The sequence below is a fragment of the Aptenodytes patagonicus genome, chromosome 9, assembly GCF_965638725.1.
Source record: "Aptenodytes patagonicus chromosome 9, bAptPat1.pri.cur, whole genome shotgun sequence".
Taxonomy (NCBI): domain Eukaryota; kingdom Metazoa; phylum Chordata; class Aves; order Sphenisciformes; family Spheniscidae; genus Aptenodytes; species Aptenodytes patagonicus.
The window spans coordinates 4,231,734-4,259,408 of record NC_134957.1 but is presented as its reverse complement, the minus strand read 5'-3'; the positions used below and the strand labels follow the sequence as shown (position 1 = coordinate 4,259,408).

The 27,675-nt window shown below is 50.0% G+C and overlaps 1 protein-coding gene across 1 annotated transcript in view; it reads right to left on the bottom strand.

Moving 5' to 3' along the window:
- Positions 1-2,922: 2,922 nt before the first annotated feature.
- The window catches only part of PCDH19 (protocadherin 19), a 60,035-nt gene continuing 35,282 nt past the window's right edge, over positions 2,923-27,675 (bottom strand). Inside the window, exon 5 of the mRNA XM_076346998.1 lies at positions 2,923-6,983. Within this exon, the coding sequence (XP_076203113.1) occupies positions 6,394-6,983 (590 nt within the window). The 3' untranslated portion in view covers positions 2,923-6,393. The remainder of the gene's footprint in view (positions 6,984-27,675) is intronic.

The window sequence follows — 27,675 nt, the reverse complement described above, 5'->3', positions numbered from 1 at the left end:
AGGTCGGGGGCAGTCCTGGGGGGAGCAGCAGCTCCCTGGGGAGCCCAGCCCACCCGCAGCACCCAGCTCCCCGTACCGACTGCTCCTCTTTGTCAGCCATGCGTGGCACAGACCAAGGCCTGCAGCCCAGCAGTGCCAGGGAGAGACCTGCGGGGCCAAAGCCAGCCCAGCCCCAGGGACCTCGCTGGGGCTTGCTTCAGCTCAGGATCAGGCCCTCAACACGAGGAAGCCTGCTAAGCAGTAAGAGTTAGCACGGCCAGCAGCGTTTCCAGATAGGCATGCTTGAAAGAAGAATCCCTTTTTTATCTGCAGCAGAGTCTCAATCACGCTCCCTCCTGCCGCCCACCTCGGCCCTTCCTGGCACTGTTATTTATGCAAACTTCAATGCCGCCCTTACTGCTGCTGTCTCAGCAGAGGAGACGCTGCAGCTCTTTGGGGTGCGCCGGTGGGGACAGAGGATGGCGACAGCTGGCCAGGGAGCATGGCAGGGACATGTCACCGACCTGACATCTCCAAGCCCCCAGCTCGCTGCGAGCAGGAGCCCGCAGCTGGCACGGTGAGCTGACTGGCATTGGAGGAGGTTTATTAAATCAGGAGAGAGCCCAGCGCCCGTGGGGTCCCGGCAGGTTCTGCCAGCGAGCCAGGCGAGAGCTGGTCTGGGATGCCGCGAGGGGAGTCCTCCCTCCAGGGAGGTTTCAGCTCCGTTTTGGCTCTCAGCCTGCGGTCAGCCCATGCCTGGCCCCTGGGCTGGGCTCTGCATTGCTGTGCTGCTAGCCCCCTGGTGACCCCCGGGGGGGGTGTGTGTGTGTGTGTGTCAGTCCAGGCAGCCCCACAGCCGCTGCCCTCCTTCCTCTGCCTCCCACCACTGCTGTTCAAGGGCAGCTCACTGGGGCCATTCCCCCCCCCCAACCCCCAAACAGGGTCAGTCCCTACCTGGAAGAGGAGCCCATGGCGCTGGCACGGCTCCAGCACTGGGTCCCCGGTGCAGGCAGGGGGCACGGCACGGCGATGCTGCAACACAGTCCACCACCTCCGCAGGCACAGGCATCGGTCTGCAGCAGCACCGCTGGTCCCCAGACAGGCTGCAAACCAGCCCAGACAGAGCAAGGACTGAAAACCCCCAATCAACCACCAGCCTCCCCTCCACAGCCTGGCTTTATCTCCTTTTACCCACCTGCCAAACGACTCGCTAACCAGGGTGTGACAAGGCCCCGGGTCCTGCTGCTGGGCTGGCTGCAAAGCGTTCCCAGGGTCCCTGTGCCGACACACGCCTGTGCCAGAGCTGGCCCCAGGGCAGTCAGCCAGACCCTACTGCATTGCTGAAGCCTTTACCGTGGGGTTACAGCAGTGGGGGGCCCATCCAGGCGTGGTCAACCCCAGCTGCCCCCCGCTCCCCGTGTGCCCCAGCCGTGGGTGGTGATGCTCGGGTGTGCAGCTCAAGCATCTTCCTGCCCCAGGGAAGGGGCTTCCCGTGTCGCTGCTCACGTTCCTAGTTCCACCTTGGTGTCGCCTCGGCTGAGCCACTGAACTGGCAGAGGCGATTAGAGGAGGGCATTTATCCCTGCTAGCCACAAAGCGCTCGGGTGCTCCGTGCATAAGAGTGGTCCATGAACAGACCATTAATTCAGAGACAGTGGATGCTCCTCACCATCTCCTCAGAGCCTCCAAAGTGCCCTCATGAAAATCCAGGGAAAATAAATCTTCTCTACTGTGCCTCGGTGGAGAAAAAGTGTGTGTTAGAGGCGTTTCCTACCTGCGCTTGCCCCTCTCGAGCTGTGTTTCCCCCGAAGGTGAGGGTGGTGGTGGTGTGAAGGACCAGCACCGTGCCTGGTTTCATAGGGGCAAGAAAAGGGGCTCTGCCACAGCAAGAGCCACGATGGTGCTCAGAGCCTGCCCGCCCCAGTGGGTCACCCACGGGGACAGTGACGACCCCTCCTCAGGGCCGGGAAAGCTCTGCCTGAGGTTTGCAGCCTTTTGGTTGCCGAAGTGGATCAGCCGTGGGAGAAGCGGATGGGGAAAGGGCTGGTGGCACCCAGGAGACCAGGCGGGCACCCAGCCGTGTGCTGGCTTCTGCAGGACCAGCATCTGCAGCCCGTCAAAGCAAACCCACTTAGGCATATTTAACCAAACACTTACTTTCCATTTTATTCAATAATTGCTTTAATACTAAAATGCATTAGATGCTCAAAGCAGAGAAAAGAAAAAATCACATTTAGGTGGAAAACAAAGTTCTCATCAGATGAAAAAAAACCAATGTGGCAGTTACACCATTTTGAAACAGAATCGTAATAATTTAATAAAGCTGCTTTATCATCTTCATAAAATAGACAGAATGGTGATTCTTTTTTTTTCCTTTTTCCATTTTGTTGTTTACAATGATTCAATCACTGTGAAAATGTACATAACATACATATCAGCATATACAACAAATTATTCTTCATATACTCGGCAACGGAGACACCATGACGAGACGTACCGCGCTCAGTCCCACGGCAGCCCTGCCTGCTGCCGGCAGGCAAGCAGCGACGGCGTCACCGCCGGCTCTTCCTGCGTCGGGAAGGCGCTGGCGTTACGGTGCGAGACCCGCAGCTCGTACCTGCCACCCTGCAAGGCTGCAAGGAGGCGCATGCTGCTGAAAACCAGTTTGCATTAGGTGCGTTTGAAGATTATATATCCCAGCTTAGATCAGCTGAACATCAGCTGATGCCGATAGAGGATCCGTCTCAGCAGCGCTTGCAGCAGGGTCGGCTGGGCTTCTCCCCAGCGGGTACTGCAGCTCACAGGGTGGCTCAGAGATTACCCATAGCTGCGAAAGCAGCTGTAGCAACAAGATCATCAGTTTTCCCCAATGACAGACAAATGTGTTTCCATTCATAATTAGATTCCCGCCCCCCCTTCCCCCCCCCCCAAGAATAATTTCAACATATTCATCAGACAGTGTGTTCTTTACAAAAGCAACTTGTTTCCCATTTGGAAAAAAAAAGGAATTCACTTCTGCACAATGTGTGATCCACAGGCCACCGCCAGCTTCACAACGAACAGGGAACGGCAACAACCTCAGCAGGACGGTGCTCGGGGGTTATTTTTCCAGCCGTCAGTCGTCCCCCCAAGCCCTCCCAGCAGAGCCCTGCGGCCTCGAGGGTGGGAAAGGCCAGGGGCTCCCCAGGGAGCCGGGAAGGGTCCCTGGGCCAGCACAGGGTGGGTTCACCCCCCTGGTCCCCAGCCCTGGGGCTGCTCCAGATGGGGTCCTCATCATGCTCGGGGGAGAATTATAGGCGGTTGCTGCTCTCCGGGATAAACGGGAGCAGAGCAAGTTTGCCTGGAGGAAACCAACAAATCCCAGCGATTTGTCCTAAACCAAATCTGAGGACAGGTTTAAGTTATTAAAAAGCACAATAATTACATCTGGACCCCCCAAAAAAAACCCAACCCTGCCTGCCCTGCAGCTTTGAACCTTTTTGCATGGCCAGTTTCGATGTAACTAGAAAAAAAAGACGGACTGTGATTTGCCCAGGAGCCCTCAACTCGTCCAAAGTGACACAGAGGGACAGTGACAGGACTAGCGAAATACTCAGGAGAGGGACGAGGCAGCAGAGCCGGGGCCACTCTCCGGCTCTCCCCTCGGCCCCGCGCAGCAAGGACGTGCCAGGGAAGGGCCCCTCGCTCAGCATCCCTGGCTGCAGCCCGGGTCAGCCCAGAAAACTGGTGTTTAAATGATTTTCTTGGAGGCATAAGGGTTTACTGACCTTTCTAGTGCCCCCTTTTAATACAGAATTATTTCACATTCCTTCTCAGCTGCGCTTTTATTCAGAGTGGCAAGGAACGTTTCCTCTGGGTAAATTAGAGAAATGTTTCTATTTTTTTTTTTCTTTCTTCTTTTTCAGTTAGCATCTATTTTTCATCCAAAACGCCGGGCTGGTGGTGGCAGCTCCGCAGGCAGAGGGCAATGCTCAGCAGAAATTAACGGCCGGTGCTTTTTGGGCAGCTGGGGATGATGACGGGGCGCCCGGGGATGGGGGGGGACCCACGCTCTCCATCCCTGCGATGGGCAATGGGGGGAGCTGGGTCCCATCCTGCCGGAGGTGGGGGGCGGACGATGGGGGGTGGGGCCGTTGCCCTGCGAAGCCAAGAGGATCTGACAGACGGGGCATTGGAGGTTCCATCGCTCAGCAAACACATACGAGAAGCTTCCCCCAAAAAAACCACCCAGAGCTGACAAAAACAGGTAACATCAGAACAAATCCAGCCTAACAGTTACAGAAAATCCAGTTACTCCAACAGCCCCAAGCCAGCCCCTTTCTTCTTTGCTTGTGTTATAATAATACACACATTTGGGGAAAAAAACCAGAAATAAATGACAGCAGTAACAGTACGCAGGCAGGAAACACTGCAGGAACAGAGATAACATATCCCTGAAAAATGGGCTCAAACTCCAGAACAGAGGGGAAAATCCCTGGTTCGCTTTCCGGAGGGATGCAGGACATCACGTTAACGCGTGGGATGGGAGCTGAATGAGGTAGTCATCAACACCAGCAAGGGAAGCATCACAAATTTCCTTAGATGACTGGTTTTTGTCGGTTCTTTCCCAATTCCTGGCCCTAGCAAGTGGCAGGGGCAACAGACTGGCTGCGGACCTGTCTCGGACCGGCTACAACTTCAGGCAGGATCAATTTGCCCTGAAGAAGCAAATGGCTGGAGCTTAATTTTATTTTGAGGATAATAATGACTGGAGCTTGTTTTCTTGTTGACATTTTTAATTTAAATAAATCGAAGTAACAAATATTTTATCATGATATATAGACCTAGAAAGACTATTTCTCTAGAGACCACTAATTTCAACTTGCTGGTACAGCAAACATTGGCAAGAGCTAGATATTTTCCCTTCCATAATCAATTTTAAATTCTAGGAAACATTATTTAGCGTAGGAAAATCTGTCCTGTGAAGGGTTAATAATAATAAGAAGAATACACTAACTGAAGTCCTCCTACCTTACTCATACCTCACTGAGGAATTATCACTGCAAGAGAGCAGAGAGCTGTGAAACCCCTTCCCTCTCCCTTCTACAAAATGGCTATTAAAGTAGCTCAATTTTTAAATCAATTTTATGTGAGTAAATTTGTACCCACACAAAAAAGTCCTTAATTATGAGAAAAAATAATGAATTGCTTTAATTTTTTCTCCATTAAGAAGGCACATTAATTGAATTAGTAGCGTTGTTACATATCACCTGTCTGCCCCTAAATTAACATCACTATTGCTCATTCCATACTTATTTATGATGCAGGGACAGAAAGAAATCCAAACAGTCTAAAATCCATGCCATGGTGACACAGAAACACACACATACTTGGCATAATTACTATTGGGAAATGCGGACGTGGAAGTGTGTGTCTAATTGAGAAGGTAATTTAGATCTCTTAAATAATTCCATCACTTTGACTGGGAAATGATTGGAGACGGGGGATATCTAAATCTGGGAACTGGAAAAAAAACCAACCCAACCAACTTCTGGAAAAACTTTCCACGCATTGCCTTGAAATTATGCAAAAGAAACGGATAAGGGAAAAAGTTCAGCATATTGCATCTGACAATCGCAATCCAGGCAGAATTTTCCCCAAAACATCTTCCTGTAATGCCCTGTCGCTGCCCTGCAAGAGCCGGGGGAGGCTGCAGGCAATGGAGGGGGCTGGAAGAAGCGCTTGCTCCACCGGGTCTGAAAACTGCAGGTTTAAGTAAGTTGACTGTGTTTTCTTTTTTTTTTAAGCCTTTTGCCATCATTAGACATACAGTAATTTGCAATATCAAATACAATAATAGTACAGATAAGCATGTGACAGCAAAAGGATTCATAAATGCAGGGGTGTCCATAGCAAAATAGCAACATCTTAAAATACAAACAACCTCGTGTTGGGCGAATATTAAAACTCACCGGACTGTCATTTTGCACAGTCGCACACAAGAACCGGCCGCTATTTTGTCTAGACTACAAAACCGCTGGGGTGATTACTAAAGATGTCCGAATAAGGAATTTGCCATTCAATTCTTTCCAGGAATGGAAATTTATCTTCGTTTTGAGATATAAAAATATATAAACTCCGAGGAGGGGATACCGAGCGCTCCTGAGGACCAGGGGGGTCTCACCTCTGCCCCCTGCCACCCACCGCCCCCCGGCAAAAGCAAAACACCAGCTACTTTGCTCCGGCTGCACACCCCTGCCGCCTGTTGAGACAAGTGGGATTGTCACATTAACGATAGCTTCATTTATAAACAATACATTTAGGGAAAGCTTTTAAATACAGCAATCTGTGAACCATTGGTAAGCAATAAAAACAATCTGCGCTGGGAATCGTGCGGTCCCTCATCCTACTCCTCCTCCTCTCGCCGGGTGCCGCTCAGAGGACGATGTCTTTTAGTCTCCGGGCGCCGGGCGAGTCCTTTTCCCGGCGTTCCTGCAGGAGCAGGTTGCCCTCCTGCCCGCCGCTCTCGCTGTCCGCCCCCCGGGGCTCTGCCTCCGTCGGCCGGGAAGGGCCACTGTTCCCAAAGGGCTCCCGTTCCCGGTTGCCGGCGCAGTGCCCGGCACCGTACGGTGCCGCCGGCTTGCCGGACAAAGGGCTCTTCAGGTGGAGGGGCGAGGTGACGGGGCTGACGGCCTCGCAGCCGTTGCCCGCCTCGCGGACGGCGCCGCTCACCTTGGGGCTGCAGGCGGCCGGGTCCACCGTTCTTTTGCCTTTGGGGTTGGCGAGCCGCTCGTCGGCGAGGGGCTCGCCGCCCTCCTTGCCGAAGGTGGCGAAGGTCCTTTTTGTGCTGCAGTCTGCATAAGGCTCCGCGTCCACCGCCGTCGCCTCGATGGAGAGGGCGATGACGTTCCTCCCGTGCTCGGGGGACTTGGCGCGGCTGGGGACGGCGCCGCGGGGCATCCAGCACCTGTCCGAGTGGCCCAGGATGCGGCACTCCTCCCTGCAATGAAATCCTTCGCTCTGATCTGCGTGGAGAAAACACAAGGGCCGGTGAAGGGGGGAGACCTGCCGGGGGGGGGGCCCGCCGCCCCCCAGCCTGCCCGGGGTGGAGGAGCCCCTGCTGAGCCAGGCGCTGCCCATCACTCCCACCCAAGCAGCGGTTATCCTACCCCAAACGGCAATCATTTTTAAGGCAAGGCCCGGAAGAGGGATTTTTTTTACTGTTATTTCTCTGCTGCTCTAAAGACTGGAGTTCAATTTCCAACAGGTTGTGTGTCATCTGTCGCCGCCAGACCTGCAACCTGGGGAAAGGAGTTACAGCTGCAAATCCATCACAGCGGGTCTGTCCCACGTGGCGAGCCGCTCCGAGTCAGCACTTTCTGGGTTGAGTAACCAGCGCTAAAAGCCACCATGTTTTAAGCTTGGTTTGACGTGACTTTTAAGCTTGACTTTTTGCAGAGGGGGGAAGGGAGCGGGGGGAGGAGGGGGGGGTTTGGGGTTTTGGTGTATATTTGTGTTTTAACTTTTTGCTTAATCCCCACTGACCTCCCACACAACAGAGGCTTTATAAATCTCCAAGACTGCTCACTCCACTGAAGATTAAACGTGTCATTCCCAGCACTGGGGCTTCATTCATACGAGAGCAATAAAGATCCCTTCTCTTGGCTTAGGGCTGTCCCGACACCACTTTACAGGGCCGAAATATGGAGTAGTGGTTTAATCCTTTCCAAGGACCTTCCGTGCCCAGGTCTGAGTGCTCCCAGGCGGGTGCAAACACTCGTGCCCGGTGCTCGCACGCATCCCTGCACTGCCGGCCGACCCCAAGGGACTGCATGGCCTCACCCCCCCATCACGGACGGACAAACTGGGGCCCAGGGAAGCAGCTGGGCTCAGCCAAGTGCAAAGCTGGAAAGCAAATCCAGGAGTCTCAGCTTCCCCAGCTTTTGCTGAGCGTCTGACCGTGGCTCCTGCCGAACACCGCAGGCTCCTGGCTGCTTTTCAGTCTCAGCTTATGACTTTTCCTTCGTTTGATAAGAACTTATAATTGCAGCTAGCCCTCATAAAGCACAACCTTTCCCTACGCAAAGACATAGCTCCTTCCTATCGTAACCTATATACATGCAAAGCAGCATTAAAGCACTAATGCCATTACCCATACAAGACCGCGCGCGGTCGGTGCCGGTTTGATGGATCGAAGCCTGCAAAGGTGCAGACTCAGCCTGGGTTTGCTTCCCGTCCGTCTGCAAACCGTTCATTTTGATGCTTTGTACATCTGTGTGCATAACCTCCGCTCCTCAGACACATTGGTATTTCCACCACATTTGAGCACTAGGGCGGCTGATAAAAATTCTCAGCACATAACACAATGCACCAAAATATGAGCAGCTTAACACTTACAGAGAATAAACGAGTAAAAGGCAGACCTCAAAAAAAAAAAAAAAAAAAAAAGAAGGATCTTTTTTTAAAGGAGAAGAAGCCAATTAATTGAAAAATCTGCGGGTAAAACATAAGCTTTTTCTCTACATCAGAGCAGCTACCCGGTGGTGCGGAGCGTGGCGCCAGGTGGCTGTGTAGGAGGTCTGGGTTTCGGCAGCCACCTTTACAGCAGTTTGAGGGAAAGATGCTCTGAGCCTTACATGCAGAACAACCTGCACCGAGATCTAAAAGCCCATGCTCTTACACTTTGATTCTGTTACTTTCAAGTATTTGAGCAAAATCAAAAAAGAGAAAAATTGCTCAGAAAGTGTTGCTGTCTGCCTATTTATCCACAGCTTAACTCCAAAAGGGTGCTACAGGCATACAAAGTTGTGTAGTCTGGCTGTGATAGCAGAGGACTTGGTGATGGCTGGAGGGGCTACAGAAATATCTTGGGTTCTTATCCCCGATGAGACACTGATTTATTGTGCTGTGTGACCTTGGGCGCGTTGCTGGAGCACACATCACTTCAGTCTCTCCGCAAACACGAAAGGCCGGATCTGGGCACGCGCTGGGCTGGCTGGTCCAGCGCGGGAAGGCACGGGGGGAGCTGCTGCTCCTCACCTTCCCAGCCCAGCATCACGGCTCAGCCTCACATCCGCGGGACCACCGCAGCCAAGGCAAACCTGACTCCGGACGGAGCACAGGCAGGTTTGTCTTGCCTTGACCCATTTATTCCAAGCTGGCACATTTTACAGTTAAAAACAAATCGAGGACTTCACCAATTACTGTACTGCAAGTGGATATTCCTCAAACTCTAGAAAGGGACCCGTGCTTTAAGAGCGGTTTTACTAAAGACCGCTGGCGCGGTGCCTATCTGCTGGGGAGATGATCCACTTTGGACACCAAGATGCTTGTCTGCAAGCCGCGCCAGCAGCAGCTGAAATGCAGGCAGGAGAAAAGATGAAAAGCGTTACATGAAATTATACCATTTCAATCTTTTATTTTGTGAAGGGAATGTGACAAGTACGAAAGACACCAGGCTGACAGGCAGAGGGGCAGGAGTCACCAGCCATCCACAGACCTGAAGACAACAGGTAGCTCCACAGCACATTCTGCCTCCCTGCTCCCATCGCCACCACACGTCTCAGCTTTGGTCTGCAGAGACCACGTTCCGCAGCCAGAAACCATCCTGCTCTTGGGGACAACACGTGTCCGGGCTGCCCAGACCAGCCCTGACCTGGCAGCAGACCCAGGGACCAGCACAGGACCCTGAGCAGCAGCCACTTCTCCATGGCAGGATTAGGATCTTCAGCTACCCACCCATCACTGTCTTAACCCTGTAACTGACATAAAATACTGTTTTTACTCCACAAGCATGCCCTGTTGATACACACAAACACCCCAGCACTCCTCTGCTATCCCAGCCCTCTGCAAGCTCAGAGGGCTTTGGGATCCTCCCGCGGGCTGATCCCAGGGCTGTCATCTCGCATCCTCCTCCTGTGCAGGAGCAGCTGCTGCCCCAAAGCAGAGGCAGGCACAGAGCCGCCAGGCACCGCTCCTGGCGCTGCCCTTTGCAGCTAGGTCTGACTCACCCAGCCCTAACGGCACCCAGGACGGTCATTCACATTCGCAGGCTCTTTATTTTACTGTTCTGTCTTTTTTTTTTTACCACTTTAACAATCGGAAATAGGACAACAGGAAATTCTTTTACAGCCCTAGACCTGCCCTAGTCAATATGACTGTTACTGTCTGCACTAAAAAAATGTTCTTAATGCAAGGAGCAAAGCCCAGGTAATAACCACCGCACCACGCACAAGATGATGAGTGGCAGGCAGCCAAAACGGGCAGCTTCCCACCTCCACTCCCGGTGCACCGATGGCAGGGGGTTGAGCAAGCCGGCGTGAAACTACTGCCCGACGGAGCCTGGAGGGAGCAAAGGGAGGGGGAAACAACGGAGGGGCAGCGCTGGGTGAGCAACACCGCAGCTTCGGGGATGCTCTGCACAAGCCACAGAGCAAACACCTCATCCCGGACAGGAGTCCCCAGGGAGCCCAACGCACCAGGCCGGCAAGGACCCGCCGGCTGACATGGCCCGGGGAAGGGGAACACCACAGCCCAGGGCTGCGTAAGCCACTCTGACCTGGGCTGGGCTTTCTAACGAACCAAGCACATCGCACGCACGCTGGGGGGGAGAGTCCTATTGCAAATCAGGCTGTAGGGATATCTGTGTCACACGCAGGCTGTCCGGAGAGATGCTGAACAGCTCGCAGGGGGCAGTTGCCATGCACGGGTGACGGGCCGTCCAGTCTGGCACGCGAGGTGTGCAGGTCCCGCAGCAGCAACGTCTGTTTTTCAGCCAGTCCGCCTTCACCCAGCACAAATCCAGAATCTCGTTTCAGAGCACCTTAGGGCAGGGCCACTTTTAAAATTATTCCCCGCAGGTGCAAAACATCCTGGCAGAAGCCTCGCCATGAAGAGGTGAGCAGTTATCTTGAAGTCAGGCTTGGCAGAAAAAATGTGTCATTGCTAAACGTAAGCTCTCACATAGCAAATATGAAATAAAATAAAACCAACAGCCACCCCTGGAATAAATATGCTCCTCAACAAGTACAGCAAAACCCATGTTGAGCTCCAGATTTCAAACCTTCCCTACTTGCACCTCGGGGGACCAGCACAAAGGCAACTAATAACGAGCCCCAGCCAGCCCCGTGTGCTGCCTGCGCTGCCTGCGGGGTCTGAGCCAGGCAGTGGGCTGCCGAGGACCAGCGGCTGCAGAAAGACCTGGTGGGAGAGACGACGACACCCGCGGCTCATCTGCGGGCAGAGACACAGCCATCACCGCTGGCGGGGAACGGGAGCCGGGGACAACGGCACAGTGACACAAGAAGCAGGGAGGTGACATGAAACGCCGGGACTGCCCTAATTCCCGGGGCTGAGCCCAGCACAGCACCCATCCAAGGGGTCCGAGCACCCTGCTGCCTGCACCCTCAGCACTTCCCAATCCCACCATGAAAGCTCTTGGCCAGAAAAGCAGGGAGATGGGATGGATGCCCAAGAGCCGGGAGCTGAGAGGAGCCCAGGAGGAGCTGGCAGAGGACATGGGGTGGGCGCTGGAGCAACAGAGCCTCCAGCTCCCCCCTGCACGGGGCCTTCTCTTGTTAAAAGGAAGGATGAACAAATGTCCAGGGTGCACAAGTGCTTTCAGTCTCCTATTCCAAGCCTGCGTACCTGCAGCAGAGCAACGTGAAGCCGGTGTGCAAGGCGCCCATTCAGCTCTCAGAGCAATTGAATTATCTCCAGTGGAATCACAGTGCTGGCCAAAGAGACAAAGTTAAATCGTAGCAAGGTGCAAGTGCCTGGGAATGTAATATTCCTGATAAATGGCCAGATGACATGTGCTGTTATACAATCTAAGGTGCAATTTGGGCGATGACAATAGTCCCTGGAGTTTCCATTTTCAAACAGCCGCTCAGTTCAATCCAATCCATGTCAGAGCAGCTTTGCCGAGGTGAGTAAGTAGAGCTCATTTGTGCTATTACATGGGGAGCAAGGAAAAGGAGCGGAGGAGTTGCTTGAAAATGAAAAATAAGAAAAAAAAGGGCGATTGGAAGCATCACAGCCCGGCTGGGACGTGCATGGAGCGGGGGGTGCATGGGTGAGCATCGTGCTGAGCGGCCCCAGCCCAAAGCCCCCAGCCCTGTGCTGGTGCAGGGCACACGTGCCCACACCTGGGCCGGTACCATAGGTACCCCCGTGCAGGAGCCTGGCTTTATCTCCACATTTTGGTGTTTCTTCAGCAACCGTATGATTATACTGTAATCACGATGACACTGCTCCTGGGTACAGCAAACAGCACGATCATTAAAAAATTCATTTCAAAATCTTCCTGGAAGCTAATAAATTTTACAGCAGTTTCAATCCTTTCTCATTGCAACAAAGAAAAGCTTAGTTCCAGACAAATTAAAAGTAAATTGATTGCCTTAGGGGAATCTATTCAAATATCACTTTTCCATGTTAGAAATCTCTTCCTGAAACAAGAAGAGGAAAGCCAGGGAGAGCCAGCACGGGAACGATGTGGAAAAGCAAATCATTAAATCTCAGTTCACAAAACTAAGGGCAGGGGGGGAATCAAACTTAAAATAAAATGCAAATGTCTCACTGGGGTGCGGGCTTAACATTTGTGACAATTTATGAATAATAAACATGAATAAATAGTAAACATGAAGGGATCAAACATTGCTGTTGATGTTTACTCATGGTTAGCCATCTTTCATGGACAATGCGCAACTGCATTATTTAACACTCCTCTTCCAGCTACTTTGCGGTTTCTTATCAACTCCAGCACCTTAATTTTCTCAGGAATGTACACCACAAGGTGCGAGGCATGTCCCCGAGCTGCCGTGCAGCACCCACCACCCTCGGCACGCCGGCAGAGCCCACCTCGCCTCCACCCCACCAGGAGCGGCTGTTCCCAGCTCAGGAGCAGTGATCCACCGCATTACACTCCAGATAAAATAATAAGCTCGAGCAAAATACAAACAGTCCCCAGCCGTGGTTCATCATCTGCTTATAAATTAAGACTCTGCACCTCTCCCTTATCTCCTGTAATAGCATAATATCAGGAAACAAGAGGTGGGGAACAGTGTATTATATTTTTGACCTATGGGCTTTTACAGAGCCTTCTTCGCCTTTCCTAATAAGAAATCTCCGGTCTATGCAGAAATGTAATCCTGGCGTGGCTTCCCTTGCACAATGCTTGGAGGATACTAATAACCAGGGACAGTGACAAATGCTCTTTACTGCAACGAGGAGCCTTTCTTTTCCTCTCTTTCGCCATTGTTCAGGATTTATGCAAGCTAAAAAATGCTGTGTTTTTAATCCTGGATTGTCTGTCCTGACACAGGAGGTCAACAGCGCTTGGACAAAGCAAATGCCTGCGGGGAATTCTTTTAACGAAACAAGGGATGTGAATTAGATTAATTTATCAGGCAACTGCTGATAAGGACCCATGGCTGAATGCAGCTCATGGGCAGCGCTTCTGTAACGGTCAACAGGGAGACGCAACGGGGCTCGCTCCCGGCTGCTGCAGATACATACAGCTCCCAAGAAGCGCCGAGGACCCACGCTGATTTACACCAGCCAGGGGGTTGGCCCATTCACCTCTTCCCCTGCTCTATATTACCATTAATAACACCCTTTCTTCTGCAGAACGGTCCCTGTATCATGAATGAAGACTGACACACCGATACCTCTGGGGTCCCTGGCTAACTACACACCGGAGGGCTAAGGAAAGATTTGATGCAAAAGGTTTTCTCCGGAAAAATGCCTTCCCAGGCATGCCGAAGCCTTTGGGATGAGAATAATGCTGTGGGAAGGAGGGCGATCACCCGAAGCAAGAGGAGCTGGTGTTTGGGTATGCTGCGCACTACAGCGGAGTCAGACCCAGAAGGTATTATGGGCTGGAATGCAATTTAATGCTGGCTGCCCCCCTTTATCCGGGACCACGGGCCAATCCCCACCTCATTCACAAGGCAAAATTAATTCCCTTTCAGAGGGCCAGCGGAACACACCATTTAAACTCCAATTAATCCTTTTCTTAAGTGGTCCGTAGAGCTCGTGCTGGCCCCTGAGTGGCGGGGATTTCACCTCCAAAACTCCACTACTCATGCCTCGATACAGGGCTCATTAGCATCCTAACTGATGTTAGGATGCAGGATCCGGTCCTCGGAGAGGAGAGCACTCTGGGATCCGATAGACCTTCTCCATCTCGATCCATTACGGCTCCGTAATTCATAGGCACAGCTCCCATTAATGCTAATGCCTGCACGAGTGCAGAATACAACCCTTTGACTTCATTACTGGAATTCAATTTCATTAACACTGGATACAGAGGGATTGTCCTAAATACACTCTTTTCTTATATTTTTTTCATGTTAATGTAACCATTTGAGTATATTATACCCTGCAGAGATGGAAACATTTCTAGTCTGTTTAAACACATTTCCCACAATTGGGAGCAAAACTTTGTCTCCATTTATGCCTTTGACACCAGCTGCCTTCCATTTAATGGGACTTTAGTCGCTAAAACAAATTAATCCAAAGGTTACTTTTTCCGCTATTGTCAAATCTGAAACAGACAAATTCACATATTCTGTCAGGGTAATGTGGGACCAGCCAGGCAGCCACATTCCAATGGCAGCAATAAATCAAATTATTACCCTCTCCCATTCAAAATTAGGCGTTGCTCAGAAAATAGCTACTCGACGATTCTGATAAAAATCCAACAAAACAGAAATTACAGTTGTGGGAGATAAGAAGCAATTCCCAGCCGCTTGTACCGAGCCAGCTCCTGGCCCAGCGCCTGTCGGAGCAGCATCCCTGCCCTCGCTGCAGCCGTACCGATGTACACCCCTTGGGGGGCTCATGGCGAACACGTTGCCGCAGCCAGCACCTTGGCCAGGATGAAGCAGAACGACCCATCCTCATCCTCTCCCTGCAGGGATGCGGAGGGCCAGGGTGCCGGCAGGAGCGGGGATGCAGGCGAGACCCCTGCCTGCCCCCTCCTCCTGCGCACCCGCCCAATGTGGCTTTCCCATCCCTGCGAGGTTTCTGGTGCTTCCACACAGCAAGTGAGAAATAAAGGAGCCGAGGTTATAAACGCTGATACATAATTTACTCCTATTATCAAGATTAAACACATCTTTGCATGCTTAGCATAAAACAACTGCCTTTCCCCAGATTTCTCAAGGACATGCATAAACTTCATTATTATCTAAATAATCAAAAGAGTATTTCAATAGAATATTTAACTGTCTGCCTACTGGAAACTCACAGCCTTAATCTAACACTGATCCTCTGTTGTCCTTCATGTAAATATTGTTGGGACATCAGCCAAAGCCTAGGGAAGTGAGCTTCATCTTGGTGGATGGGAATCTCTCGTGTCAGATACAGTCAGCCTGACTAATGAGACCTACAGCTTGCCAAAACCTACAGCCTCGCTGTCTGTTCCAGCCATTGAACGCGCTCAGAAACCCAGTGGCACCAGCCCAGCAGTCTACAGATCCCAATCAACTATCAATAGCTTAAGTGTAAGTGATTGTGTATGAAGTACGAGCCAAATGTGTTTCCTTTTTCAGTTTTAGGACCTCCAGTATTGTTATTGCACCAGTAATGCTTGCACGGAATTAATCATAGACGTACCCACAAGGCAAAACATTATGAGAAGCTCTTTGTACTTTTGAAAAGTGTGCAGCTCTGAAGAGCGGAGGCAGCTGGAAGACTTCCCAGCATGATGGGGCGTTCCCACTGTCAAGAGACAGCTAGGGAATTTTCCCCCCCCTTTTTTTTTTAAACCAAAAGCAGTGGTTGCTGGCCATCCTTCATCATGACATTGACCTCTCACTCCTCCACCCTGGAACCCGGCGTTATCCCCTCCCTGGTGTTCTACTTGAACTCTTTGGGTTTTTCGGATCAACGCAGGGCTTTTCCATGCTGGTAGATCCCCTTGTCTGAAGCACAGGGATGTCCCACGATGAGATGCTGGCCTAGGGTGGCAGGTGCATCAGAAAATCCCACAGGGAACTGGGACAGCTACGGGGACAGGTCTGCAAAAGCTGCTCTACATTGTCCAGCACCCAACAGCACCCGCGGTCTGATCCGGCACCATGACTCACTGCGACACAAGGACACTCCTGTTCCTCTCTGCCCCGGCCATGGATCTACACCGAGGGCTCAAATGAGGCTCCAGCTCTGCCCCAACGAAGGATAATGGCGATGCCAGGGGAACACCAGCCGCAAGTTAGACTGGCCCCATGGCCACCAGAAGAGATCACGGCGTTGCCAAAGCCTGGGAATCTGGCCCATTTAATTCAGCCGAAACTTCGTTCTGGCAATTAAGTTTACCTTCATTAATTAAGAGAGTGATCATAGTGTATAAATATACACATAAAGTTACTATAAGGTCAAGAGTCAAATCTAAAACCTCATTATAAGCCTAGGGAAACTACATTACCTGTGAGTGATGGACAAGCTCAATTTCCAGCAATGCAGGTGGGGTCCCATCCCATCCCATCCCGTCCCATCCCGTCGGCCCCGCAGCCGTGGGGGCGAGATGGAAAACGAGCCCTCGAGTTTGTCTGGGGCTGTAAACTGAAGAGCCGTGGGGAGATGGCTGAGCAATGGGAATGGAAAATAACTGTATTTTCATGGCCTGTGTAAGTACTGCAAGGAAAGCAGTCGGCTCCATGGCTCCAGCCAAGCTGATGCCAACCCACGGGCACCCGGGCACTGATGCCGAGTCCGATGCGGGGGGGTCTGCACGCCGCACTGGGGTCCTGCCACACGCTCCCTTGCTGTGGCTCCAACGCAGGGGGCAGGAGGCTCCTGCTCCCCGAGGTGGGCTGCTCCAGCGCTGCTTGAGCATGGCGGACTTCTGGCCCAACCTCTGCCTGCACAGCCTCCGATGATTTCTGGTTTCTCCGAGGTACATTTCTGCAGCGCTGCCCCAAGGTCAGGCTGGATTGTGTTTCCTGGCCCCAGTTCACAGGGCTGTCATCTGAATTGCACCGCGGCATCGTTACTCCCGGTGATGGTGTGACAGACAGACAGAGCCCAGCTGGATTTTCTAAACCTAAGCACTTTGCAACACTGACAGGCAAGAAAAAAAAAAACCACCAACCCACAACCCTCTTAGTCTGAGCAGGTTTTATCTGGAAGTACCCAAAGCTAGTAAGTATAACACCCCACAAAGTCATTCCTCCTGAACCACTTTTCTGACCAAACCTTTTAACTGTCACTGGGAAATAAAGAGCGATAGATACCAGCCCCAGCCGGCGTTACCTGATTAGTCTAGTCCCCACCACATCCTTAACGTGGCCTTTCTTCAAAGGGATAAAGCAAGGCTGAAATGACTGATGTAATTTGTTGCTTTCAGACAGAGTTAGTGCGAGGAGAACAGTCAAGTTCATTACATTGGAGTTCACCACAGGGCTGCAGCAGCCGAGAAGACGTGGCCGGTGCTGGGGCTAAGCTGCTGGCTGGGCACCCGTTCCTGCAGCAGGAACACGAGATGCACCGTAAGTGGGTAGGTTTAACCCAAACATGTCCCTCTGCAGTGGGAATCAGCCTGATTTTCTCCCCGAGCACAAGAAGGGGGATGCAACGGGAAGGCAGGCAGCACGGTCCTGCAATAATTCTGCTGGAGCCGCTCTACAGGGATCCACCCTTGCTGTCTGCGGCACACAGATGTAATGCTGCCTCTTTGCCACTGCACGCTCGCCTCATTTCTAAAACACTTACACATGCAGCATGCATTAGAATTAAAAAACCATTAAACCTCGGAAAGGAAAAACTTTGACAGGATGCGTAATATACTAAGTATAATTAATTAAATTGGATGAGGCACTGGGGGACAAGAGAAGAGTGGATGGAGACTGTTCTTGGAAAAGGGATGGTAATGCACTAATGTTCAGTGTGTTCCATTAAGTAAGAAACAGCCTTGGAAGAGGCGAGGATGAGCGACGGGAGCTTCGAGAGACGGCACCAGCCAGTTGGGCACCTCAGATGCATAGCAAAGAAGGTGATAGCACGAAATGCGGCCAATTAGAGCTCTAAAAAAATGATAAGGAAGGTGGAAAAGGCACCCGAGAAATGGAAGAGCAAAAATGGCATGAAGGTTGCTAAATAGCAATACCCTACCAGTGACAGCCTCCTCCAGAGAGCTCCTCTCGCCCGCCCTGCCAGGACTCGGGGCGAGGGACCACCTTCACCACCCAGCACCAGGCTCCTCGGGGCCGGCACGGGCGTCGGGGCAGGCGAGAGGAGATTCATCCTGGAACGCACCTGGCTCTCCGTGGGGTTATTCTTTAGTTATTTGTACCCCCGGGTGCGGTTCCCTAGCGTGGGTAGCACCCTGCTGCATCCATCCCCCTTGGTGGGTGCCGGCAGCAGCTGAGGTGGGGTGGGAAGCAGCAACCAAAGCCAGGCCCAGGGAGGGAGCATCAAAGGCAGTCCCAGTCGTCACAGCAGGCACAACATGATGAGACAGACACAGTCTGGCTGTTCAGCAGGACAAAGTTTTAACAGGCTTAACAACAGCATCAGCACTGATCATTAGGCAATTACAACTGCTGAAAGTTGACAAAGCACCAGGACCAAATGAATTATCTCCCCAAATCCTGCAGGCAGGAGCATGGAGCAGAGAAAAGTCGTCGTCAACAGCCTCTGATAGCTCACTGGGTGCTGAAGCAGTAACTAAAAACTAAAGGGCTGCTCGTTTACTTGCTGTTTGGAGAGATAAAAGGGAAAGTCCAGGAATGAGGTCTTCAAAAACACTCTCATCATTTAAGGAGCGGTGGGAGGGAAGGTCCTGGAAACACTGATACAGCCAGGATTGCTCAGCCCCTGGGGACGGCTGATTCAGCGAGGAAGGGACTGTGTGTGTTCAGAAAGGGAAGGCAGATTTTGGCTGGGGGAGTTCACTCCCGAATCATCCCCAGCGTGGTTACTTGTTCAATTCTGCACATTCCTGCACGGCAGCCAGCAGTCCCTTCCTCTGCAGAGCTTAATCCACGCGGGACCACGGTGAGTCCCTGCTCTGCTCCCTTGCAAACCACGGGATGCTCAGCTTTGTCACGCTGTGCTTCTCAAGCACAGCCCTTCACTTTGAGTGACTAGGCACGCTTTTAGGAAAAACATGCAAATGTGATTTAAAGACTCTAAGTGATACAGAATATATCACATCCCTTGGGAACCTGTTCCAGGGGGTAATTATTATAATTCCTAACATCATGCATCTCATTTGCAGCTAGAATTTTCCAAGGCAAACCTCCATCCTCCAGCAGCGGCTGTGCCTTGTTCGCTTAATCAGAGAGATGCTTAGTAGCAGATATCTTCTCCCTGAGTTCACGTCTGAACACAGGCTGAGATGACCGATGTCTCAAGCAAAGTCCAGAGCACGTCCCCCGAGGATGCCATCTCTCTTGGGTCCTATTTCAAGCCCAATGGTCTCAGCTGAAAGAGTCCTGCTGGATTTAACGGGCTTTGAGTCAAGTCCTAAATCTCCAGACACATGTTTGGAGAATGAAAGCCAATGCCTTCAGCTACACTCAGAAGCTCCTGATGCAGAACAGTCTCCAGAAAGCCAGGGGACATTTTTGCACTGACAAAGCATCTCCTCTCCACCTGACGTGCCAGAGCAATTTGGTCCCTGCAAGGCACATCTGCCCAGTGAAGGGCTTGCGTGGATTTCATAGTGAATTAATTGGACGTATCTACCCAATAACAATAGAGGAAGACTGACAAAGCAGAGGTCAGGTGATGAGGGAATTACAGGTGGAATCGTTCATTTTAATTACTTGTCTTCATTAATGTGAGGTTCCTGGATCCTACAGTGATGACTAATGGATCGAAATATTTGCATGAGTGAATATACTTCCACAAAAGGACACGTGGCTAAAGGGTGGAACAGACACAGAATTTTCTTTGGATTTTACAAGAGTGTTTCCACCACAAGATGAAGTGACTTCCTGGAGCCCAGCAGCGTACCAGAGGGGAACAACCCTAGATGCAAGTTAAACATTTTTATGAGGCCCAAAAGTACCCAGAGTAAGCACGGCTGAAGGTGGAAATGAGTGATGAACAAGGTAAAACACGGGTTATACTTGAGCTGTTTGTGTCTCCCTGGCACTGGAATGAGTCGGATACAAGCATCACGGCTACCTGTTCTGACAGCACTGAAGGGAAACAAAAGTTTGGAACAAGCCAAACACATTCAATTTTCCTGAATAATTTAGGCTGCTGAGTTATCATGTGCTTCATGGACTGTCATCGAGAAAAGCTGTATTGCACAGGAAAGGTCTGTAAATCAATGCATCTGAGGGACCAAAACTAATCGGAGAGCGGCTGCAAAAGCACCACCTGTCAGGACAGATGCAGGACATGGAAGTCAAACGGCGAGCACCGCGAGGCAGACGGCAGCGCTGCGCTCCCAGGGATGGCTTCTCAGGAGCCTGCTGTAGGAGACGCAGTGAGGATGGGCAGAGTGGAGCATCGAGAAGACACGGCTCCCGTTGAAACGTGCTGGCAAGCAGCAATGTCAGCGGCACAAATAACTCAGGTGGTAAATGCAGAGAGTGAAAGTCCAGTATATACATAGTGCCCACCCAGGGACCCACCGGAGTGTGCCAGACCCTCCCCAAAGGTATTTATACCCTCCACTAACGCACCTACTGCTCCCAAAAAACACTTCTGGCTGGCTGACCTTTCCTGAATTACTACTATGCACGGTTTTGACTTCAGGTTTCTAGCCAAACTCCTCTTCCTGAACGGGAGCTGCCCCTTTATAACTTCTCACTGAGCTGTATCAAATCCAGGAGCACAGTTCGTTGAATTAAGAAAGCCGTTCCTCTGGCAGGGCAAATCCGGAGGCTCCTCGCCTGATCAGAAGCGGTTCGCCTATTAAACCAGCTGACTGGAGAACGTGCCCGGGCAGACGAGGCAGCACCGTCTGCCGTACTCGCACCAGCTACTCTCCTGCCTCGCCTCTTTAATGAAGCCGACACTTCCAAAGCAGTCAGAGGAAATCAAGTGCCCGACCTATTTTGGTTTGCAAGCGATGTGGACACCCACCTTCCTCAGGCTTCTCACAAAAATTTCCAACCAACGCTCTTTGCTCTTTCAGTTTTCACATAAAACAGTGCAAGAACGACCACAAAACCTGTTCTCTCCAGCACGCACCCAGTGGAGCAAAGGCTTCTCCGTGGAAAGGGCCAGAAGCTCCTCGCCTTTAACCCCCACCAGCTGCAGACGCTCAGCACCCCGCAGGATATGGCACCCCCCCTGCCTCGCAGCCAGCCCCCCCGCCTTGCCGCAGGGAACCTCCTGTGACCGTCCCCACACCTCCACCCATGTGCCAGGGAGGCTTTGCGGCGTACAGCTCTCGAGCGCGTCCGTAAGACGCAAGGTAGCATCTGTGGTGAAATCTCACCAAATGATCCAAGATAGTTTTCTCCAGCTGGGACTGATTGAATATAGCCTGGGCACCGGATGATGTGGGAAATCAGTCGTAGCCGAGCACAAATTGCATGCATAGAGGTAATTACTGCAGCACAAGGTTGGTAGCACCACTACCCACATGACAGTATATCTCAGCAATTTTCATTTCCTATTGCTTCAATTCAGAGAGGGGGTTTTTTAATCTTTTTTTTTTGTGTGTGTGGTTCAATTTTCTCCTTTTCCTGCAGGGACTGATGTTAACCCAGGATTTCTTCAGGATAAAGCTCCACTTTCACTACAGCTAGCCATTCCACACATCCAGATGTCCTCCTATTTACTATACCCAGACCTCGAGCCCAACCCTCCTCGACCTGACTCCACTTCCCTGCCCCGAGTGTGACTGTCACTGCCCAAAGGTGAAGCGACACAGTGGTGACCGCCGGTCACCTGCTGCCACGTGCTGTCACCCACAGTCAGCTGTGGGTATCGGTAATGAAACACAAGGTGCGAGTAGCTAATGAAGCTGGTTACAAAGCAAGTCATTTTCCACACTTGAAAAAGGGTGAAAATACGATAAGGAAAATGGAACAAAAAAGGGTTTCTGCTGAAAAATAAAAAAAGTAAGAGAGCTAACGCTGAGAGTGGGGAAGCTGATCATTACTATTACAGATACTCAGCAAAAATGGGGCCATGTTATGCTTACTGTGATTATACACATTGTGGCCAGCATATATCCGTAATATACTTGCTCTAAAGAACTTATTTTCCGAACAGTCACGGGGTTAAATGCAGGATGGAAAGGGAAATCACTGAGCAAAGGCAACACAAACCCAGCCGGAGCCTGGCACAGCCCCGCGCTCCTGCTTCCCAGCCCTGCCCGCTCCGCTGCATACCTGCGCGTCTACCGCGAGGAAAGGCTGCCAAACTTCTTAATAATTCTGTGACCCATTTAAAAATATCTACTCTCTTACATTCAGATATGCTGTATGAGAAATAAAATATAGCACTCGCGAGTTTTGAGTGGCAGCACTTCCCTGAAGACGGATAAAAGCTGCAAGTTCTCTTTGCTGTTTGGTGCCAATTATTACAGAGTTTTGACTTATATATCATTACATAGATCATTTAGTAAAACAACCTACATACAAACCCAGTGGTACGTCTCCCTTCAGCAGTTATCTGCTGGAACTGGAGCAGTTTAGACACCCATTTACACCATATTTCAGAGACGGGTGTGCTCCTTCCCCTGCACCCAGGGGAGATGCAGTCCCCTGCCCTACAGCTCTCTGCAGCACGCAAGCATAATTAAGAGAGGTCCAAATGATTTATCTTTATTGCACTTTCAAAGTTGTATGTACCATTTTTTGGGAGAAAAAAAACAGGCACCCAACTTGTAGCACCCCCTCCGGAGATGCCGGTCCAGCGCCGGACCCAAATCACCCCCGAGCTGCCGGGTGCATGTTTCGATACAGCAGGACAGGATTTAACCTGATGGCAACCGCCCGTGCCCAGAAGGCTGCTCTGAAACTCGCCGTGCCATGCGCCCCGTGCCCGCAGAGCTGAGGGTCAGCGTGCTGTTTGCAGTGATTATTCCTTTAATAAAGGGCCCTGTATTTTCCAGCGGCTGCAAAATTGATGCAGGTTGCCATGGTAAGCACACACTTTCCCATTTAGTAGAATAATAGACAGCTTTGTATAATTCACTGATTTCAGATGATTTCTCACCCCAAGAGCAAGTCGCTCAACTTACATAAGTCACCTGTTGTTTAGTCAATCTGGCAATTTTAATTAGAATAAATTTTTATGATTCCTCTTTGCAACACTTAGAGCTGCTCTGCCACCAGAATGCTGAGATGTCTGTAAATTATACGGGCTCCAATCACATCTTTTTTGCCATTTTAATTACAGTAACATTGCAGCATTAATCATGTAAGCCTCTGTTAAGCAAGTAACAGCCATCCTCCATCATAATTAAAAAGAAAGGCCAAGCAAACAGGAGCTTTGGAGTTTACCATATTTCCTCTGAAAATTGTATTTTAACTTAAGAGTTTCACAAACAGTAGTTTTATTTGGCTCTAATTAGTGTTGTGAAGGAAACACGGAAAGGTTAATAAGAGATGGTTAGTTTGTAATGCAAGTTTCCCGGTGCCAGCCCCAGCAGTTCAGTCTGTTTTCAGAGTCATTAACGATGTAGATTGATTACAGGAGGAGATCGGGAAGTGCTGGCTTGCTGCGTTAGCAGAAGGTTCGGTTTTATTCATATACCTTCCCTACTGTTAAATATCATAGCCATTACCTTGACCATTTTGCTAGTCCGAACTGCTGTGAGACAGAAAGTGTTAATGGTTTCCTTAGAGGTTACTGGCAAAGGAAAAAAAAGTCCACGTGGGCCTTTTTTTGGCTTGTTTATAAGGGAAAGGGAAGCTGCAAGCTTGACTGAACTGTTTGTTTATCTTAGAAATATTTGAAAATCCAAGTATTGTGTAGTGGTTTTGGAAAAGGATGCTTTGGGAGAGCCAGGGTTAGCACCACCCCGTCCTTCAGCTGAACCCTGACAAAGATCTTCTCTGCGAACCTTCTGCTTGGGCTGAAGTTTAGGAGCAGTTAACAAAACCAAGCACATATAGAAGCTGAAACTCTCTAATCAGAAATATCACTTCTTCATATCTCCTATAAATTGCTCTCCAGTCACCCAGCAAAAATATGGGTAAGCAATAACTAAATTGGACAAAATCTCATTAAAAAATACAATAAGACACTAGAAAGCCTCCAACTTTCTGGGTTGATCATTCATCCATTACAAACCTACACAACGGGGCACAGATCCAAGTTTTAATTTTCCTTTCAAAGTTGCCAGAATGTTCACATCTGGTGAGTGTTTTCTGTGCTTGGATGGAAAGGACGTGAGGATCTAAAGGTTGTAACTCCTGTGACCCTGGACTGAGTAACTTCGGTGATGGAGACACTGCAAGAATTGTCTTTGATGGAAGGAACCTGAAAACTGAAGAAAGAGTGCCAGGAATGTGGGATATATGATAATGCTTCTTATGCAAACAAAGGAGGTTACACATCTGTTTGTTATTTAGTTCTGCTGTTGCAGAAAGGGATTGGCGTTCATTTATTGCTATGGGTATGACTTCAGTGTCACCCCTGCCCCACCATCAGTTTCCAGCAAGGACTCCTCCAAGCTGTGCTCAATGCTACAGAGCTACGAACCTAAGGAAGAAGCAACACCAGGGATCTGTCTGTGCCAGCCAGAGTGTCTGTGCGTGGATTGAACCTCCCCGAGTGACTGCTGCCCTGCTCTGCTGCGACGCAACGTGGCGGTGAAGGAAGCCGAGCCCATCGGTGGGGCAGCCTGACCGACTGCCCAACTCTGCCTGTCCAGACCACCCAGTGAAGATGGAGCTAAGCACTGCGTACCTGGCAACGATAAGGGTCATCCTGAAGAGAGACTTGTTAGTCTGAGTGCTTGACAGCTTTTCTTCCAGTTACATTCACTGGTCTAATAAAAGATATTACGTCCCCCTGTGAGCCCGGCTGGGCAACGTTAGCAGGAGCGGGCGCTTGGGGAGGATGGAGAGAGCATGTACAAAAGCATCAGTAACCACCACGCAGCCACCCACGAGCCGACTTAGATGCTCAATATGTAATCATTTAAAAGTGTAGGAATCATAAGAGAATCAACTCCTCTTCCCAAAGTCCAGCTTACCCACTCATCATAAAAATCCTTCTCCGGGGTTTCAAAGTACTGTGAGAAGCTGACTGCTCCCTCCAGGCTGGCCACTGCAGGAGCACCACTGAGCTCACTGAGGCTGCTTTACTGAGAGATCCATGCAATAATACAGAAATCAGAAGAGCTGCAATAATTGGCATTGCCCTGTAAAGAAAGCTTACGGCGTTTATCCATCTTAAGGGATGTGCTGTCACTCACATATGAATGTTATACTTTATGTCTTCTGCTGCATATATGAATACAAGCAAGTAGGTATTTTTATTAATTTGTATAAACTTCCAAAGAAATGCAGCTGTATTTCCAGCCTCCAAAGCCCTAGAATATGTCACTTAGGTCTTCATGTACATACAGCTCTACAGAAAGGCTTTTCTGCAGAGTAAAAGGGAGTTGCAGGTGGAACGACTGCTGGAAATCAGCTTAAAAAATCAACAGTTTCTAATACCTGTGTTTGCCTCCAGTTAATACCATTAGTCATTTTCTCAATTCACGACTGAAATGCACCCAGATACTATGGAGATGAGCATAAGAACCAGTTGGAATATTCTAGATAAAACCTGATCCCCTAAATGACGATGTATCTGAATAATTTGGGATGCAACCAGCAAGAAAAGTTTCGGTGAATATCATGTGCCCAGCTCTCCTTTACATCCAAGCCTACTTCTATACTGTGCGATAGAATAAAGACGACTTGATGTAAGCATTTAAATATAACCCATTTCTGTTCAAAGAACCCTTCGTCTAAGTGGAGTTTATGAGACTCAGACACAATTAAACCACCTATGTGAGCAAAGTTACTCAAATGTGGAAATGTATGCAGGATCAGGACTTTCCAGATGACATTTCACGCCAAACTTTACTGCTGATCTGGCACCAGAAAAATGGAAGTGATGCTTTTAGAAGCAATTCTCTGTAGAGACACATTACTGACATATTGCTTAAAAACCCTCTCACTTTGATTTTAAAGCTTTTTCACTATTTTATGGCTGTGGTGACTATTTCTAACACTGGCTTTTTTATGACTAGTGTGTGTTTATTATTTTCGTATTTTCTTTTGGATTCTATTTTTATCTTAAACAGCGAATCGCTGCTTCATTGGGCCAACAATTTTCATTCTACAACTGATGGCAAAAATACTGGCCAGCACTGGGAATTAAGATAAGTTTGAAATCTGTTGCTTCTAACATTAAAAATACATATTTGAAATAGTTCCTTTCTGATTTCTATGCTGGCAAGAGCTCCTATGACTTATAGAGTACAAGTATGGCTCTGGCTCAAGGCAAGGTGAAAAAGAAAACATTTAGGCAGATCTAGGTGCCCGTATACATCCACACAAAGAAAACAAGCCAAACCTGCACAAATGCTATGTTTGGAAGAGGGCAAAGGGATGAAGAAAAAAAGTCCCAGTACCTGAAAGGAGGTTGTAGCGAGGTGGGTGTCGGTCTCTTCTCCCAAGTAACAAGCGATAGGACGAGAGGAAACGGCCTCAAGTTGTGCCAGGGGAGGTTTAGATTGGACGTGAGGAAAAATTTCTTCACCAAAAGGGTTGCCAAGCATTGGGACAGGCTGCCCAGGGAAGTGGTGGAGTCCCCATCCCTGGAGGTATTTAAAAGACGTGTAGATGTGGCGCTTAGGGACATGGTTTAGTGGTGGACTTGGCAGTGTTAGGTTAGTGGTTGGACTTGATGATCTAAAGGTCTTCTCCAACCTAAATGATTCTATGATTCTATGATTCTATGAGCAAAACCAAGGGAGGAATAACTACCTGAATCACAAAATAGAGTATCTAGCCTCAAAGATGCTAATTCAGGTCCTGAGGGATCTAATCAACATCTTTGTTGAAGTAAAGATAAAACTTTTTGACAGCAAATGCTTTCTGATAAAATGGAATTTTCAATTACCCTGTGAAACATCTGGTCTGTGCTGCCATTTCCCAGGAAAAGTACCGCCACGCTCTGCAGTGTTGGAAAACATTTCACGCTGAGATTTCCCCATGTTGCTGGGAGGAACAGGTGTCAGGAGCTTCAAACCCAATGGCAAAGCTCCCGCGGCCGCTGGCATCACCCACCACTGTCCATGGAGGCGATGCCGGTGGTGGGTCTCCTGCCCAGCACTACCGCACACTTCACTTCCTTGCTGGAAATCACCATTTCCTCCAGTGCTGGACTTTGAGTCAAGGTTACACCAGGACATGGAGAAAATCCACCCCATATTGTGGTGAAATAGGCCAAGATAGGAAGGGAGACCCCAGGATTTACCCCCATCTTCCAACATTCTCCAGCCAACCCAAAACATCACTGAGATCCAACAGCTGCTTGAAAACCTCCCTTTCTCAAACAAATCCATTTGGAAGCTCAGCTGAGGACGCCGTTAGGAAAGGAGTGTATGTAAACTTCTAGCAGCGCTTAGCACCTCCACAAATAAACAAACAATTAAACAGCAGAGAGGCAATCGCAAAAGGTGGAGCGGTGCCGGTGCCCACCTTCCTCAGTGTCCCATTTGGTATCAATTAGCAGGGGAAGGAAAACAATTCTGGGTGATAATGAACTCCAAATTTGGTACGTATTAGAGCAATT